The sequence below is a fragment of the Pleurodeles waltl genome, chromosome 10 (genome assembly GCF_031143425.1).
Source record: "Pleurodeles waltl isolate 20211129_DDA chromosome 10, aPleWal1.hap1.20221129, whole genome shotgun sequence".
NCBI classification, from domain to species: Eukaryota; Metazoa; Chordata; class Amphibia; order Caudata; family Salamandridae; genus Pleurodeles; species Pleurodeles waltl.
In genome coordinates this window covers 160297819-160316960 of record NC_090449.1, presented here as the reverse complement: position 1 = coordinate 160316960, position 19142 = coordinate 160297819, and the positions used below count along the sequence as shown (strand labels likewise).

At 41.6% G+C, this 19142-nt stretch overlaps 1 protein-coding gene across 1 annotated transcript in view; it reads left to right on the top strand.

Moving 5' to 3' along the window:
• Positions 1 to 19142, top strand: part of SHMT1 (serine hydroxymethyltransferase 1) — a 111200-nt gene that overhangs the window by 15570 nt on the left and 76488 nt on the right. The window contains exon 5 of the mRNA XM_069210107.1: positions 835 to 995. Within this exon, the coding sequence (XP_069066208.1) occupies positions 835 to 995 (161 nt within the window). The remainder of the gene's footprint in view (positions 1 to 834; positions 996 to 19142) is intronic.

Genomic DNA, 19142 nt, shown 5'->3' with positions numbered 1-19142 from the left:
TGAAATGGATGGATGAAATGGGCAGGGGAAGGGGTGAGGTGTTCCAAATGGTGCCCTGTGTTTTTTTTTATTTTTATTTTTGCTGTTCCAAAAGGTTAATGATAGTCTTTCCTTTGATTAGGCTGTAGAATTGGTTTTGGTTTGCTAGTTATGTTTCTAGATTTACATTCCACGCAAGTGTTTTTTTTTTTTTTTGTGTTTTGGTGCTGGTGCCATGGAAGGTTTGCGTGCTTTGCTTCTGTTATTTTTCATTTTGCAGAATGTGACGATTACAAGATTTATGGAGTGTTGCTTTGTTAAAAATAAAGACTGATCATATGGAGTGCTCCAATCTGTTAATACTTTTTTGATTATAGACTGTTTTCAATATAGCCTTAGAACCCGCCGTAGCAGGCTCTACCAGCTATTAAAGGCCTGCTCCCGTGTCAAAGGGAGAGGGTCTTTAATAGCCAGTAGAGCCTGCTACGGCGGGTTCTAAGACTATTAGAACATTCTGCCACTCAGGGCAGAATATTCTATTAAATAAAACAAATTCCTCACGGAGCCCGAGGGGATTAAAATCCCCTCGGGTTCCGTGAGGCTTTGTTCACAGCTGTTGCTGTGAACAAAGCGAACATTGGAATGTTGGCGCTGCGGGCTTTTACCGGCCAGTAAAAGCCCGCAGCACTCCATTGTTTTCAATGGAGCTGCCAACGTTCCAATGTTCTAATACCTGTGAATTACTCTGAAGAAGTATGTTTTTTTTTTTATACTGATAGTGTGATGTATGTACCTATAACTTTAACTTATCACCACAATTCGTAGATAACAAAACGTGTGCCGTGTTTATTGTAGGTTCTCCAGCTAACTTTGCAGTTTACACTGGGTTGGTGGAGCCCCATGGAAGAATTATGGGCCTGGATTTACCAGATGGTGGTCACCTGACCCACGGTTTCATGACTGATAAAAAGAAAATCTCTGCCACATCAATTTTTTTTGAGTCTATGCCATACAAGGTAAGGTGGCTATCTGCAGTGATATTTCTAATGGCATTGTGCCTTAAAATATTTTTATCCCAGTTTGGGTTTGCATATTGTAGCTATTACTGTATGTCTTGTGGTACAAAGTAAGAGCATTTCATACACAAGTTGTGAACAACATGCAATGACTTTCATTCTTAAAGGTTTCCCACCTGACCACCTTTATCATACCCACACCCACTGTGCCTACAGGCTCCCCCACCTTGTAGTCCCACTAGTACCCATGCATAAGTGTCCCACATGTTCTCAACTAAATATTTTGAGAGAGTGCTATTAGGTGTAATGCAATGAATGCTCCATGTCTGGATGAGATTCTAGTCTGTAACTTGGATCTTGGTGCCTAGGTTGAGAAGATGGCATATGTTTGATAAAAGCATGCTTAGATAATTGACATGGATAGATAGCTCTGACAGTTGGTGCGGTTCAGAATAACGGACTGTGTTGTCTAAGGCAAATGTGTACAAATGGTGAACTTTTTCAGTTTATATATGTGTGGTCTGCTTTCAAATCTTTGTTCTGGGCGTAAACAAAGTGCTTGCTGGGTGGAGCTTCTCAGTTAAGGAAGGCAAGTGGGCAGCAAGTTTCTTAGGGGACCAAAAGGAGACTTCCTTTTGAAAAGATTAATAATTGAATGCATCTATGTGACTGGACTCTTACACTGTTCTTTTGGGTAAGTAAATAAAGGCCCTGATTCCTAGTGTGTTGGTATGTTCCAATTGTTGCTCATACCCCTGCTTGCAAGGGGATTGGAATTGAGATTGCAGTTGTAAATACACGTGCTATCTCTTTGCTCCCCTTCTCTGCCAAGTTACTGGAAAAGGCTGTCAACCTACAACTTATCGGTCACCTGGAAAGGAACAGCTTGCTGGACCCCTCTGTCAGGATTTAGATCCAATCTCGGCCCAGAGATGGTGCTGATCTCCGCAACCGACAATATTCGCACAATACTGGACAAAGGAGAACCAGCTGTGCTGATCCTGTTCGACCTCTCTGCCACATTCGACACACACCCTCATCAATTGCCTTTGCCAGATTGGAATTGGAATAATGAACAACGCACTCGGATGGATGGCATCCTTCCTCACAGGACGTACCCAGAAAGTATGGCTCACCCCTTTTACCTCGCAAGCCAAGCATGTAATTTGCGGTGCCCCCCAGGCTTATCTATCCGCTCCACACTCTTCAACATCTACATGACTTCGCTCGCAGACGTAGTCAGAGCCCATGACATCAACATCATCTCCTATGCACGACACCCATTTAGTCCTATCACTTTCTGCCGACTCCTCCCCCCCCCCCCCCCCCCCCCCAGCAGTGAAGGTCAACTTCCACAATTGCATGAAGGACTTCTTAACATGGATGAGGGTTAACTGCCTAAAACTCAACCCAGACAAGACTGAAGTCCTCATCTTCTGTAAACACACAACCCTTTGGAATGACTCCTGGTAACTACTGGAACTCAGACCCACCTCCACACCGAAAGTCCACCCCAGTAATATCCTAGACAGCTAGCTCTCCATAAAACGACCGGTCAACACACTTTCCTCAGCCTGCTTTGACATGCTCCACAAAATTTTCCAGTGATTCCAGATTGACACCAGGAAAACAGTAATGCATGCCCTCGTTACAGCAGTCTGGACTACGGCAACACACTATATGCAGGCATCTCCACCCAACTCGTGCAAACAGTCCAATTGATCTAAAACTCAGCCGCCAGACTGATCCTCATCCTACCCAAAAGAGCCCACATCACCCAGCACTTGAGAGACCTCCACTGGCTTCTGGTCGAGAAGAGATGCCTATTCAATCTCCTGACCCATGCCTACAAAGCCCTTCACGACCAAGGACCACCTCAACCACCGACTACATTTCCAATACCCCTCCAGGAACCTCGCCCTCGCACAGATCCTCGCACGCTCTCCTAACACGTTCGGAATGTGGACAGTCTGTTTTGCAGACAGTGCGCATTCCATGGGTGCTGTAGTGCTATGGTACTGGCCATAAGGTATGGTTGCCAATACCTTAGCACTGTTCCCACCAAGCTGACCAGTGGGAACGTCCTAATACGATGTTCTCGAATGACAGCCCGGTGGGAACATCCTAATATGATTGTGTGTGAGCCAGCCGGGATGATGCCTGTTTCATCCCGCAAGTTTGGCTGTTAGATCGTCCGACCGCCAAACTCGTAATGAGACCCTTTGACTCTGAGGTGCCTGCCTTTATTTATTTTGGAGCCGTCGTCCTGATCTTTTCCTTTTCTAAAAGTGGCAATTTTGGTTAAAAGGAGTAGTACTGATTTTATAGGTTTACTTTGAAATATGCTGTGATGTGTTTGTGGTACTATGTTAAGCAGTAGTTGTACACCTATTGCATGACTGAAACAGGCTGATGTTTACAGTTTTGCTGTGAACACCACTAACATTTCGTAATACAACTTACAAATTAGTGGGTGTGTGCTGTTGTGATCCAGTCATGGTTTGGATGTTGCTTCTTGTGGAGATTCAGATCCCCCCCCACCCCCAAATGTATTGTGGTTGCCACTGGTAGTCTATTATGGGTTGGAACAACAACTACTGTTGTTGTTGTTATTATTATTATTATTAATATATATATTTTTTTTGTAGCAGTGTACATGCTGATGTTATGTAAATGCATACCATGTTTTGAATGCCACTGATAGTCTTCATGGGTCATTGGGAGTCCATTGCAGGGAATGGATGCTCAATTCTTCTTGCTCATTAGGGAGAATTAGTACCTGCGTTGCTAGGTAGTACCTGTGAGGTATTTAGTTGATTTGATGGGTAGTTGCGACTTTGGTGCAGGAGAAGCTTAAGTATCAGTGGAGGTTATGAATTCAGGATTCAGGGTGATGTGTGTGCGTTTTGTAAAAAAAAAAAAAGTGTCTTTTTTTTAACGAACAAGAACTTGGCTGGAGTGCAGAGCAAGGTAGTACCCTCTAGGGGTGTCATATCCAGGATTTGTTTGTTTTTGGGGCCGTTTAGAACCCCTGGCGTGAGGTATATGTTGAAGGTGACTATATGCAATTGCATGACCTATTTTGTGGGTGATATGGCTTGGATACTGTTGTGTCTTGATGTTTGGAGTTAGTGTTGCATTCAAGATGATCAGTTGTTCCAGTGATTGCTTTTTTGTATAATGCATGTTTTGGTTTTGCCGGAAGGCGTGATGTGATGGTATTTACTTTTGGATAGATTTTATATTTACTGTTTGGATGTTAGTGGAAAGTGTCGGTGTTTGGAATGCCCTGATACCTTGTGAGCACATTCGTTCTTTTATTTTTTTATTGTTTGAGGTTCATCTCTTGTGTTTCCTTCAAGTAAAGAAGGCAAGAAATGTTGTCGAGACTTATCCTTTACATGTCTACGTGTTTCTGCCCCAAGTCTCTTATGTAGTGAGTGTTCCAGGATGTGTGATGCTTTAAATGTTCACTGGTGGTGTTGCAGGGTGTGTGTGTGTGTGTGTGTGTGTGTTTCTATTCATTTATTTTTGTGGGGTTCAAGGCTGTCGCTTGACTGGCAGTACTTGGGTTGAACAGATGACACCAGTGCTGCGTGTTGGATCTATTTACATTGTGTGATAGATTTTGGCCTAAATGGAATATAACACTACCAAAGCTACTGGGCTGGGGCGTCCCATTCGGCTGCACAACCTTCTTCAATTTTTTCTCTGGTTTGTGGTGTATGAAGTAAGTTATCACTATCCCCAGAACTGCAGTCTAAAGTACTGAAGAATTATATGCATGCAATTGCTAAACTGCACTTGTTTGTATGGTTATCGACCTTTTAACATCAGACATTAAAGTTAAACTTTAATCTTGTGAAAGCAAGAAGGAAAAAATGTGTCCTTGCTTGCTCATGTTGCAAAACGATTTTGTTTATTTCCTCTAATGATTTTTTTTTTTTTTACTGAAGCTCTGTCTCCCAAAAGTAATTGGCATAAACTACAAGTTTTATAGACTGCAAGGTAAAACTCTTGAAGAGAAGGAGACTTGTAAATAGGGAAACCTTGAGGGATGTAACGTAACGTGACACTGAAGCAGGAAGCTGAATTAGGCCAATGTGAATAGGGTTTGAGTACGAGACAAAGTTCAGAATGGATTACCTGATGGGTGATATTCCATCTAATAAAAGGACTGAAGTATCATCAAGCACAGATACTGTAAGATTTTAGAAAGGCATGTCTCAATGTTTGGACCTTGGCCATGTTAGTAACCTTTGCAAGATTGCACTGCAGAATGTCTTGTTTGGTTAGTCTTTGCATATCTCTCAGTCTGCACTTAGTATGGCTTAGAATGCTGAGGTGAGTCCTAGGAACCTTCCAACTTTGTTTTTGTGGCTTCATCACAAATGGTAGTCTGGTGTTTCTTGTGAGTGTGCATATACTCTTCCCCCCCCCCCCTCTCCTTCTCATCAGCAGCTTTGCACATAGTCTGGTCCATTCTGAAAAACTACACATGAGTAAAGAAGAGTCCAATCAGTCTAATTGGATAACCTTGCATGCTGTTCTGTTTCATTATTCATAATAGAAATAATTTTGATAGCATGGACTTTTCTATCATAGGGAGGTAATAAGGGGTGTAACCACAGAACCTGCTAGAGGTTTACAGACCAGGATGATGGATGCTTGTTTAGATCTTTTTCCCTTGATCTTGGTTTACTTCGTATTTAATATTTTCTACTAGCTGACCATTCGGTAAGTGTATACATTCATCAGCAGATTTAAGTGCAATATGCTCTTTTCCAACTTGATTTGCGATTACCACACTGAGTAATGATTTGGTGCATGGAACCTGTAGTCACAAGAGTCTTGGCATAGCTGACAGAGAAAGTACGGTAAAGGTGTACTATACCTTTGGAGTCATTTTAGTTGTTTTGATAAAGGATCATAGCTGGATGCAGTTTTGAGGAATGGCCTATGTGGTAAAATAAAATACTTTAGTCCATTCTTACAAAGTGTGCTGGATATATCATACTTCATATGGAGCCTGTCAAAGAGATGGTATTAGTGGTAAGGCGTCCTGTCGGAGTGTGACATGTAAAGTTTTTGGCATGTTGCTCTTGGCACTATGGTAACCATGGGCACTAGTAGTAAAGGGAATTAACTTGGACTGCCATCATTGAAGTATATCTATAAAATCTGAATATTTACAAACTATTATGAACTGAATCGTGTTGCATTATTATGCAACCTGGCTCATTTTTTTTAAACTAACTACTGCGAGGTGAAAATAAATACACCCTCTCTACTACAAGTATTTAAACCAAAGTGAACCTAATGTTATTTAGTCCTAACTGTTATCCTTTTCCTGGTATCCTTGGAAAGTGTCTAAAGTCACCCTACTATGTACTTGCCTTTGTAGGATAGAAAGGCCCTCACAAACGCACTGTTATGTGCTTACTAATCGTTTTATATTAATATGTGCTATAACTTTCAGTAGTGATGCAGCAGGCAGTGGTGCCCAATTGATACTGGTAACAACCTTCTGGAAACACTCTTCTTAGCCCTATCTGCACCATCTTGAAGTTTTCACATATTTTTAGTGATGGTCTTTACTTTAGTTTCATTAGCAGTTAGACTAATGGGGACTGAATAACGGTTTGTTGTTCCCCAGCCATTTCAAGTGTGGTCAACAGTGCAGCTAGCTGCAAGACCCATTGCTTAAAATATACATTGATTGGGCTTTTGGGAAGAATTCAACACTACTTCGATCAGCCCAGAGAACTATTTCTATCTCACTGTCATGGTGTTGGTTGATTGCTTTATTATTCAACTTAGTCCTTGCTATGCATGAGGGACAACATGCTTCCTGTTGCATTTGATTCTTTCTCCTTTTTTTTTTTTTTCCCCAGTGCGTTTCTATTGGTTTTATACTTGCACCAATAAGCACATTTTCATCTGCCTTGTTGCCAGTTTGCTTTAACATTGCATGTGGCGTATGTCATAAAGAGGTCAGGAAATGTGGGATGGCATTTATGGCTTCTTCTCCCTTAATGTCAGTCCACCCAAGTAGCACTGGCTTACTTTGTTTCCTCGCTTGCAATGATCCCATATTATCAGGATGGCGCAGCATGTAGTACTGTATAACTAATATGCAGTAACCTTAACAATAACATTGACTGGGCAATCACATCTCTACTACAAGGACCAATCCATGTTTGAAACAGTGTCCAGGTGCCAACAACATTCAAACAGCAGTGACCAGGGTTCTCCATTTCTTTCATCGTAAGAGTCAAGAAGTTGCAAAGTCAGTGTTTGCCGACCCCGAAAAGGTTCTCGGGGCTGCAACCCAGTCCTCTGCCATTGGGTGGGTGCTCAGGCCCCTACACTTCTCTGAGAGCTGACTCCTCAGCTAGCTTCCAGGATTCAACCTCCCACTTCCACCAACAATCGGGGTGGGGGCAAACCCTCGGACTAACTCTGGTGCTTTGCAATTGCTCTTTTAGCAAAAGCTAGGACCACATTTGGGAACTTTACAGTCACTTTTCCCGATTATGTGATAGTGTATAAATCTAATAAGCATGTTTCCATCTGAAGGAGATGAGGACGATGAAAAGTATGCTCCAGAGGGCCTGCCAAATCGTACCACAATGAATGTTTTTTTTTTTTTTTGTTTGTTTTTTTTCTCATGCGTCCATTTTATATGTTAACCAATATATTTTTATTCCACTGCACATTTTTAATGTGTTTTTCCTTTTGTCATGACTAAAGTGAGAGGCTGGCCCTAAAAAAGCCTAATTTGTTTTATCATAATGCATGCCCAGCTTGGGGTCTGGTTATTCCGATGTGATAGACAAAAAGCAGTGAGGAGTTGTTTGTACCAAATGTACCATACCATCAGCAATACCAACTCCTCCAGTACAAATTAATTCCGTCATCATTACTACCCTGCTGAGACCACCCTCCCCAATATCACTAGCCGAACCACCACCAAGAATTTACAAACACAACAGGTTAGGCTTTAATGTGCTGGTGCATAGAAACATAATTTCTTCATGGCTGAGTTTGCAAGCGTTCACTTCAAACCCTGAACTACATAATTTCAGATGCTTTTTTTTATATATAATAATTGTATGATGTTTGTCAGTCTCGTACAAAAGACAAATTTAATTTAAAATCTGTTTGTCAGTCTTTTAAGAGACATCAAAATTGTTTTCCTTTACTTTCCTATACAATTGATTGTTTCAGTAATCAATTGAACTCCCATAATTCTCAGTGGTATGACAATGTGGATTCACTGTTGAAATATTTGGATTACTGGGGGGGCAATTAATTTAAAAGCTTTATACCGCATGTTGAAACTTGAAAGTATATAAGTGCTGTACAAGTTTAAAAACTATTACATGCAACATGAGAGAAAACATCAGTTTCAGTTAATAAACAAAACCACAGAATAAACATGCTGGTGGAATGATAGACAGCTACATGTTGGGAAGATATAGCGGATAATGAGCTCGCTAGGAAGAGTTCAAGAAGGTGGTGGCAGCCCCTGAAAATGATTAGCGGTAAGCATAGAAGGTTCTAAATCGGGTGATTGTGGATGGGTTTATAGATTTTCAGTGTAATGGAATGTATTTCATGTTGTGTTTACTCTTTGACTCAAAAGTTGATGTTGGAGGTTCTGTCTGGCTTTAACAAGATCAAATAATATGTTTTGATGGGCTGCAACTATAGTTTATAATTAAATCTGCAGTGGTGCAGCTAAGTGGTTAAGTACATGTGGGAATAGAATGACATTCCCCACATTTTAGAGCCTTCCGGACACAACTTTTAACCTGATGCTTTTGTTTCCAGACAGATTTGGTAATCTTCTTAAGCTGCAAGTCTTGAGTATTTTTGACAAAAATATAGGTATTGTAATTATCTGAAAGTGTTAGAATTTACTTCTTGATGGATTTGTAGCTATGGTAACAGAAAAGTATGCTTTCTGGAGGCAAGTATGATTTGCTCTTCATGCATTTTTGTTAATAGCTGTTAAAAATTGGGTCTCTAGTTGTCAGGGATATACACTGTCCAGATAGGGACCACAATCCTAGTTAGGGAAAGTCAGATAAACAACTTAAATTAACTTGTGCTCACCCTCTAGTAGCTTGGCAAAGAGCAGGCAGGCTTGCTAGAAGGTAGTGTGTAAAGTATCTGTGCAACACACTTACAGTAATCACGATGGCACACCTCAAAAAAGACTCCACACGGATGTTTTTTTTAAAAAAACAAGGGGGAATTTATCTAAATAGATCAAGTCCAAAAAACGACAAAAATCCAATGATTATTTAAAAAAATATCACATTAAGCGCACAGTGTATGAGGCTTATTTTAGAGTCGTTACAGTATTGTTTGAGACTACGGGTGTCCTTCTGCAAGAGCGCAGAATAAGTTGATTCAGGGGCAATTCAAGAGCCGCCTGGGTGAAGAGTACAAGGTATTATATCCTCAGTATGCAGAGAGCGCAGCGAAAGCTTAAAAGCTGCTCGGGCCTTTGGGTCCTGGAAGGCACTGCTGCTGTCACAGGTTGAGGCAAAGTGATCCGAGTCAGGCCAGGTCGAGAGCAAGAAGCAGGGTTGGGCTCGAGTGTGACTCACTGGTTGGAGAAGGCCAACGTGGCTGTCACTTGGAAACCCAGACGGCAGCCCGGACTGAAGCTGCTCCGAAGTCCTGGTGAGATGGGCAGCAGGCTGCAACGAAGCTGCACTGAAATCTTGGCCACATGAATGGCGAACTGCAATGAAGCTGTGCAGAAAGCTTGAGCAAAGGTAGCGGCAGGCTGCAGCGAAGCAGCGCGGAGACCTTGGCTAGATGTGTAGAGGGCTGCAACTAAGCAGCGCTGGAATCTTAGATGAGCGACAAGCTGCAACAAAGCTGTGTGTGAGGTCTTTGTCCTTGAGACCTGGTGTAGAAACTGGGGCAAGTCGGCAAGCCCTTTGAGTCACTCTGGGTGGTGATGGTTGTCTTGAGTTGCATGGAAGAGATCAACGGACAGCAGGGCAGCTCAGCAAGGCCGGACCGCAGTTCCTTGATACTGTCATGCCCAGCAAAGTGGCGATCCGCTGCCACATCAGTCTTTACTCCAGCAGAGTTTCCTTCATTCCAGAAGTGTACTGATTTTAGTGGGTCAGAGGCCCAGTACTTGCATACTAAAAAGTTCCATTGATGTGGGGGATGACTTCAAAAGGTTTCTGTGAAGTGCACAGGTCCCCCTTCCAGCTCAGCCCCGGCTCCAGACTATCAGGGGGTAGTAATCGGCCCTTTGTGAGGGCTCTGGCCACTACCCTTTGAGATGTAAGTGGGAGCCCTTCCCAACCTCCTCCCCAGTAATACCCATCAGTATGCAGATGAAAGTGGATGCAGCTGAGTATCCTGTGTTGCGAGTGTCTGAGGGGAATGCACAAGTGTAACTGTCTTCTATCCCAGGCCAGCTGTATATTGGAGATAGGCTGTAGACATACAGGGCAGTGAGAGCAGAGAAATGCCCACTTTCCAAAGATGGCATTTCAAAAATAGGACCAGTAAAGAGGATTTATCATGGCCATTCCAATGATACTAAACATAAAGTAGCTCCTCCTCTTGAATCAGGAATTATTATAAGGAATTCCCAGTGCTGGCCTATGGGAGTCAGGCCTCCCAGTAAAGAAAAACGACTTAGGGAATTTTTCATTACCAGGACATGAACGACTTTAAAGTGCATGTCCTGCCTTTTACTTGCATGGCATCCTTCCTGATGGGCTGCCTAGGGCCTACCTTAGGAGTGACGTGTATACAAGGGAAGGGGAGTTTAAGGCTTGGCAAGTGGTTTTGAATGCAAAGTCGGGGTGGCAGTGACACTGCACACACACTGTGCAGTGGCAGTGGCAGGCCTGAGGCATGATTACAGGGCTAACTAAATAGGTGGCAGAACCAGTGCTGCATGCTCAATAATAGCATTTATTTTGCAGGCCCTAGGTATATGGTATACCACTTGACAAGGGAGCAGTGGTAAAGTGCTCGGAGTCCTAAGGCCAACCAAAAGATACATGCGAAAAAGAACAAGTGATGGACAGAATGCTGAACAATGTCAAACATTCGTCCCTAGTACAGGGATCTGGACCTTAATCCATAGTTTTTTTTTTTTTTGCTACCCATGCCATTCCAGTTTGGACCCAACTATATACAAATCAGTCTTGACCCTGGTCCTCGTGGGAACAGGCCAGCCCGAACTGCCAAGCCAGGGTATCACCCTTCATCAGCCAGGCTAGCTTGACTCCAGTGGCATGGGGAGCAAGGGACCCACTTCTGGGCATACCCTTCCCACTTAGGACGAAAAATGCGAAAAAGAACAAGTGATGGACAGAATGCTGAAAATGTCAAACATTCACCCCCCAGTACAGAGATCTGGGCCTAAATCCATCTTTTTTTTTTTTTTTTGCTACCCATGCCATTCCAGTTTGGACCCAGCCATATGGAACACGGTCAAAACTGGTATGCATATGTCTGGGTCCAAATTGGGGTGGCGTGGTGAGCAAAAAATGATGGATTTAACCCAGATCTTTGTGGCTGAGGGTGAATGTTTGCACTGTTCAGCATTCCGTCTGTTATCTGTTCTTTTTGCAAACCAGAAGTGAAATGCAAAAAGTCTGTGGTAAGACCACCCTAAGGATGCAAGGTCTAACAACAGCACACTATGAAAATAATCCAGGAAATCCTGAGAACTTGTCAAACACCTACAGAGTAAGTACACTCTCATGACCAACACTGCATTATCCAGCACTGTTCCTCCCACTCTGTCACAACATAGACACATTTGAAGCCTCCAACTTCTTATTTTCCTTTCCCAGAAAATCCCATATTTTATCTCTTACCTTGTGACAAGAAACAAAGAGTTTTAAATGGGTGAAAGCTTAAGTATTTTCAGCAGCCAATACAAATGCACTTCTCCAAACATAGTACTTACTTGGACCCTACAGAAATGTTTGCTTCAGATAGGCACTTTAAAAAAAAAAAAGAAAAGAATTAACCAAAGATTCATATAATATTGCCTAGATGCCAGACTGGATCCAAAGACATTTAGTAGCAGTGCTTGTGTTCACCATTATATGGTGGTGTGTGGCTCTGGGCTGATTCCATTTCTCACCAGAAGTGACAGAGCAGACAGCATATAGGCACCACCTGTGTGCACTGATACTGTTTTTCTTCTTCTGCCCCCGCCCCCTGCATCCTCTGATGTGGATCTTGAGCGCTGCTCCCAATGTTGTCACTTTCTCAGACGACTCCAAAACATTTCCCGAGTATGCCATGGAGCAGTATCCCCACTGAAAATGTCAGGATTCATCCCGTGCTGTGCTTGTAGGAACGGTAAGTTTGGTCACTCGCAAAGTGTGCCTTTGGTGCTGGGGCGAAGGACACCACGCGGGTTGTGTTTTAAGTTCACCCCCATGCACATGAATGTGATTTTTGACTGCAAGGCTAAATTGTATGTCACTGAACACAAGAAGCTGCAGCCTTCGCGTGGAACCTGTTCCAAGTTGCTGGCCTGGTGTCAAGATGCCACTTGCACTCTTTTGGGGTCACCAGCCACCGAGCGGATTGCCCACATGGTTCTGAATCACCTTGAGTTTTCCTGGCCATCATCAACCCTGCAGCAGACAGCGCCTTGAAAGAGGCCATGATCCAAATGTTAAGTGTTTTTCCAGCTCCCTCTTGTGTTCCTTTGGAACCCATGGATCTATGAGTCTACTTCTAGATTGCTTCCGGCGAGTCCCAGCACATCGTGGTACATTACTAGGTCCATACTGAGTCCAGAACAGACATCCTCCCTGGCCCGAGATCCAGGTTGGTCCTTACCACCTCTGCACTGGTACTGGCACCAGTGGATTATCCGATACTGATGCCCGTGCTCGATTCTTAAAAGACTTCTGCCTGTTGTCAAGTATTCTAACTCTATCCCTGTTCCTCTACTATGTCACCGTTATTAGCATGTGCTCTATTCTCTCTTTGTACCTGATTCCGACCCTCTACCAGAGCAGGGTACAGCCCAGGCTATCTGTAACCTTTAATGATGATGGGTAGAAGAATGGCTTACTCCCTTATCATTACTTTGACAATTCCTTATACCTTGACTTACAAAATGCCCATGAGCTTGATACTTCCCCTGAGACAGAGGTAGACTCTTCACATGGGCCACCAGTGGAAGAAGTACTTTGTCTGCAGTGGTGGTGTGGAGGGCAGCCGAGACACTGGAATTACAGCTGCTCTCCATTGAGACTAAAATGAATCTTTAGACGGACATTCTACAACTTGGGCTGGCAATATTTTAGCCCCTTTTCCTATTGAAATATGTACTCACAGTTAACTCTGAAGGCTAGGTGGACCGACCTCTTTCCCACCTGTGAACAGACAGCTGGGCAGATGTTCTATTCTGCTACCTCGCGATCAGGATTCAAGCAGCCAAGCTATGAGATCCTTATTGTTGACACCTCGACCAGTAAGGTGAACACTAACTTATTTCTGACCAATCCTTTGGAGAGGGTATCCAAAAGCATTTTAACCTTTCGGCAGGCATGTTTCCTCTGCCAGTTTGGCACTTTGATCTGTAAACTCAATTAACCTTTTTGACCAGACCATATGAGATAAAGAAATAAAGATCAGTTAATCTTTCTGAATAGTGACTGGAAATGCGTTTGGCTTCCATATGCATTATGTCCGTATGTAGCCATGACTGTTCCAGCATGCGGGGTAAGTTTTATAGGAAACTACAAAACTTATCCTAAAACCCAATGGTTAATATTAGCTATTATAATTACAACTTAGTTTATCTTTATTTCTCCAGACATCCTAGACCTACATTATGAAATAATCCTCTTGTTATACTTCAGAACAACTGACTTTGGTTTGTTTTGAGAACCTCACTTGCTATTTGTTCTCTTTATTGCAAATATTTTACTGTTACTTCTCACTAATGCTCAATACCCCTTAGCTTTTTTTTTTTAATGCTACAGAAATTCTTTCACAGTGACACTAAGCCACTTCAGGTAATCTTGTTCCACCCTGGATGTTATGGTCTGTTCCCTATTTTGCCCTTCGAGTTTAGCCCATTTAGTTTTTATGCCAGTTTTTTTTTTTTTTTTTTCCTTTACTTTGCTGTAGGAACTTACCATAGCCCCTCTTGCTACTTTTTCGATCTACCGTTTAGAAAAACCATTACATTATATACAAACATTTGTGTCAGGAGAGTTAGTCCTATACCCTCTGTAACATTTAATTTTTCCCTAGCTTCACATATTTGACTTAATTTAACCTGTGCCCATCAGTTGTGTTTTGCTTTTTTTCCTGGCACTGAATTCTCTGTCTTACCATAGGATACTCTCAGAAGTTTGTTCCCTCACATAATCTATTTCCTCCATTGCTTTCAACTGTGTATCACACATAGCAATAAGAAGGACATTAATTGTGCCATGAACCATAGTGTGTTCTAGCACAACTTTATTTGCATTAAATAAAGTGATGTCTAATTTCTCTTTTATATTCACTGTTTTGATTTTCTATTCCTTTTTGTCTAAATCGATAGCCTTGAGAAAGCCCCAAGCCTGTGTGCCTTGATGGGGCAAAACATATTGGCTGGAGTATAAAATTCAAAATTGAGGATTCAAGATTGATGAAATTAAATGTTATTGTTAAGATCCATTTTTAATTCTTTTGAGGTTTCACATTTTAACCTGATGCGAATTGAAATAATTTTATGTCTTAAGACATCCCCGTATCATAGCAGTCTGTCTGCCAGGTGTTGATATTCTCATACCCTTTAGAACATTGCCATCAAGGTCTTGCTGGTAGTGCCATGTAAACGGTGTTCCTCTCTGGCTCACATGAGACATGTTGGGCAGGACATGGCCAAGTATGTTTTCTGCACTGGTCTGGATACTATGGCTTGTACTGACAGGGAGGTCATTATCAGTGGACTTATATGGATGATGTCCGTCTGCAATATGCAGACTTAGCTAATGTACATGCTCTTTGATAGGTGTTGCCCCTTCATAACACTTTAATGATAGCAGCGCTGTAACACATTTTTTTTGCTATTGAAGCCTACCAAACATTTTCTGTGCCAGATCTAGAAATTTGTGTTAATTGGAGAGCTGGCATATAGGCTTAAACAGCCTTGCCAACCAGTTACGTAGCAGAGAGCCTGGTCCTTCTAGTGAGTGCAAATCTGGCAGGCCATGTTTGGGCCAGTGGGGCACCAATCTTCCAACTCCTCTTCCTCCTACAACCAGTTGGGGGGCTGGGAGGATTATTTGGTATCTATTCTAAATCTTAGGAATCTACTGGTAGGAATAGCCATCAGAAGAACAAGTTACTGACCTTTGGTAACCCTCTTTGTGATGGATACACTCTTTAACTGCTGATTCCTCCCTGCAGCCCCTCCTCCCCGTTTTGTGGAATGGCCACAGTTTTTTTACCCTCTCGAAAAAGTTCCAAGTTAATGGTAAGCACAGAATTACCAATGGTTTATCAAAGTCTGTGTATGAGGGTACAGAAATGGAAAAGAAACCAAGGAAAGGGGGGAATTGGTCGGTCCAGTGTACACCCTGCCAAAGTTATAATTATATACACGTACACTGTTCTGCTATAAATAGTTCCACTCAACCAACTATGTTTGGAGCTATTAGATCATCACATATTCATAGTTCAGAACAAATGCCCTCACTCTCCCATGGGTGACATGCTTCATCATTGGGCTTTGCTCCTCGTCAGGCCGGCTTTGAAATTCCTGATGGGTCCCACAAAGGGACTCTTTAATGGAGATCTTTTGTATTTGCCGGAAGGAATGTGAAAGATACACAAGGGTACAATACCCCCTCCTGGATGTCTTATGGTCTCTGGTATAGGATCAATCTTGGAACCACTTTAAAGTTCTGTGACTATTTCTTAAGATAGATAGTACAAAGAACATCCACACATTTAAAAGGTTTTGACATTGTTCAAGGAAATTAACTCCCCAGGTCCGACTGACGTTTTGCTCAGTATGGATGTTGAATCTTTATACACAAATATACCACAAACAGCCACGTCTGTAGTGGAAGAACCGTTGTTATCCGAGCAATGGGACTCTTCCCATACCATTTGTAATGGAATGTGGTAGTATCAAAGAAATAGAAAAGAGAAAAAGCTGACATCAGCGCTCAAGGGTGGTGCCTATATCTAATGCCGCTCCGTCACTTCCAAGGCGGTATGGAGTCAGCAGGTGTAGAGAATGATGACCCCTATTCAGAAGATAATGACAACAAATGTGAAAGATAAAATTCTGTTTATGCTCACCCATGACATACATTGCCTGTGTAAGATGTGACAACTCTTTTAATTATTTGAAATTGTAAGTGAAAATTGTGTATAATATACATCCATGTATGAGGAATGCAATGAAGTGTTATTGTTATTTTTGAGAACTATATATTGCTATTATGATTATAAATCATTATTTTTAAATTATAATGAATTTAGCCAATCTGGTGGAATTAGATTTATTTTTCCACATATTAGGATGCTATTTATCAAAAATATGAAAACCATTATTTTCTTTTGGCTATGGTTGCTAATCCAGTAATAGCCGACAAAAGGCAAAGAGTGATGACTTACTATCACATTTTCATCTCTAGGCATTGATATCTTGCAAACAAATCATGTTAGATCCCATCGCCCTGAGTGGTACCAATGGCCTAAATTTGGGGTCCTGGCTCAGGGCCTATATGGAGGCCTTTTTAGGCACTGAATAGACACATGGGGGTGTCAAAAAATAAGATTTCTGAAATAAAACCTGGATCGGATCAAGCAAGACATACTGACCCAACACAAACTAGGAACGCAGCAAGGTATTTTTCGTGCTCCTGAATCACAATTCCAAACTAATACCGTCACTTAATGGAAGGGCTGTCCAATAGTAATTTGACTCTTATTCTTTACAGCACAATTCCTAGAATATGGCAGTTGAGATGAACAGTCTTCAAGATGATGCAAGGGTATTTATTTTATGTATGATTTATTTAAGACAATGATCTCCGAATCACAGGTTCTAAATCCACTGAAATGACCAAGACTCAAACCACCTGTAGCGTTAAGAAATGTCCCAACCGAGGGACATTGCATTTTACATCTTTTAAGACTTGCACCAAGAGAAACAAAAAAATGGTAGCACTCATTTGATCTAAATACGTGAATGTAACAGTCTAGTCCCAGACCAGGCTGATTCCAAAATAGCCAGGCAGCACTCAATGCCTACAGAAGCACTGATTATTGGGGGACACTTATAAAAAGCTGCCTTCCTGTGATTGCGTTGTACTGCAAATATGTATTTTTACTGACTGAAATCTGCCCCAAAAGAGTGTGATTTATTCTCCTAAAGAGATTATGTAGTGACTTTAGAGCAGTTTTTTCCAACGAGTAGCTCGTAAACTATTGGCAGCTACCAGCTACCTGTGAGTTGCTCGCTAGTGGACAGCCCAGCCTATTAATTTTCACACGTTTGCTTGGCTGGGCTACTAAAATCGAAAAAGTGAGTATTTGAGATGAAAATGTGTGTTTTCAAAGCCCATCAATTCTAAATTGCATTTTAAACTGATAACTAAATGACAAATCCTGCAGCATTGGGAGATTTATTACTTATATTACCTTGGTATCATTACGTTGGTGCCAGGGGCATTACAGCTGTGGCGGTCCTGTATTACCCTTGTATAGGCATTCAAAATTTACAGACTTTTTTCCATTACTGCGGGTAATCCTGACCGGAGGTGATCATGGCTGGTAATCCTGCATAGGGTGCCAACCAATATAATCTTTCCTTATGTGTAAGGAACTAATATTAGTAGTTTGGGACGTTTTTTTCCAACAAATTAGCTCTTAATACTGAAAGGGTTGGAGACCCCTGCTTTAGAACCAATGAAAATTGTGGTTGCTGGCACTGAAAGTATTACATCATATACACTCTGATGTAAACAGTGTGTGTGTTTAGAGGGCAGCTTTTTATTTTTCACTGGATCAGTTTCTGTATTAATGAGTTACTGTTGTAGATATCTAAATTCTAGTAGTACACATTCAACCAATCACCGGCACGGGCTGCTAATAGTAAAGTGATTTATCTAGTTATAAGGGACATAGACAAGGAGGTATCAAGTTGTTTGTTTATTTCAATTTTTAGAGATTAGGTGACAAAAGATGATAGCATGGTTGCTACCGACCGACTAGTTGGTAAGTAGGTGGAACTGCCATTGTTTTGCTTTGATCCTCCTATTTATTCTTTTGGGGTGGGGTTTACACCCCTGTCCAGAATGGAATACACAATCCTTTTAATCTTTTAGATTTAGAGCTTCCATTCTATCATGCTCCTTTCACGTTAAAGTACAAATACTGAGGTGCAGTGGTTTTATTGTGATTAGTGCTGTTTGTATAGGTACAACAGTAGTATTCATGTTTATTAGTAGTGATTGTTTGTTTTATTTTTTATTTTAACTATTTTTATTTTATTTCTGTATCTTTTGCACCTTACTTGTGAGATTTTTCAAGGCAACAAATTTACTTGCCAGTAGATTATTATTAGACCATCTTCATGTCTTTTTTTTTTTTTTTTTTTTTTTTTTTTTTAACCTGTCCTGGTGTCAAAAATTCCTTCACCCTGCAGACCTCATAGCAATACAGTTTTGGCAGAAACGAAGACCAGGAACCTCAACAGAGGGAAATGTCTGCTAGTCCGACCCCTTCTGTACTAATTGAGGCCTATGTTGCAGTCACCAAATAAGATTATAATGAAGATCCCTTACATACACATTCATCTTAGCTAACCACTGGTGACATTCACATTTTATAAAGTGGCAGCAAGCTCTTACCATTCAACACTTCTGATGCATGTTTTGCCTCTGCGGTCGTAAACGTTCTGACACAGCCAAATGTGTGAGGCCAAAGGATGAATTTGCTGAAGCTATGAGGATGTTCACCCAACATTGTACCTCATAGTCCTTCAAGCCTCCTGCACACTTATGTGTGAAAATGAATCCCCCTTCTGTATTTATTAAAGACGTCCCCACTGAAATACATGAGTGTTCTATTAACTATATACCTGCTGACGTAACACCAGTTTACCTTTCA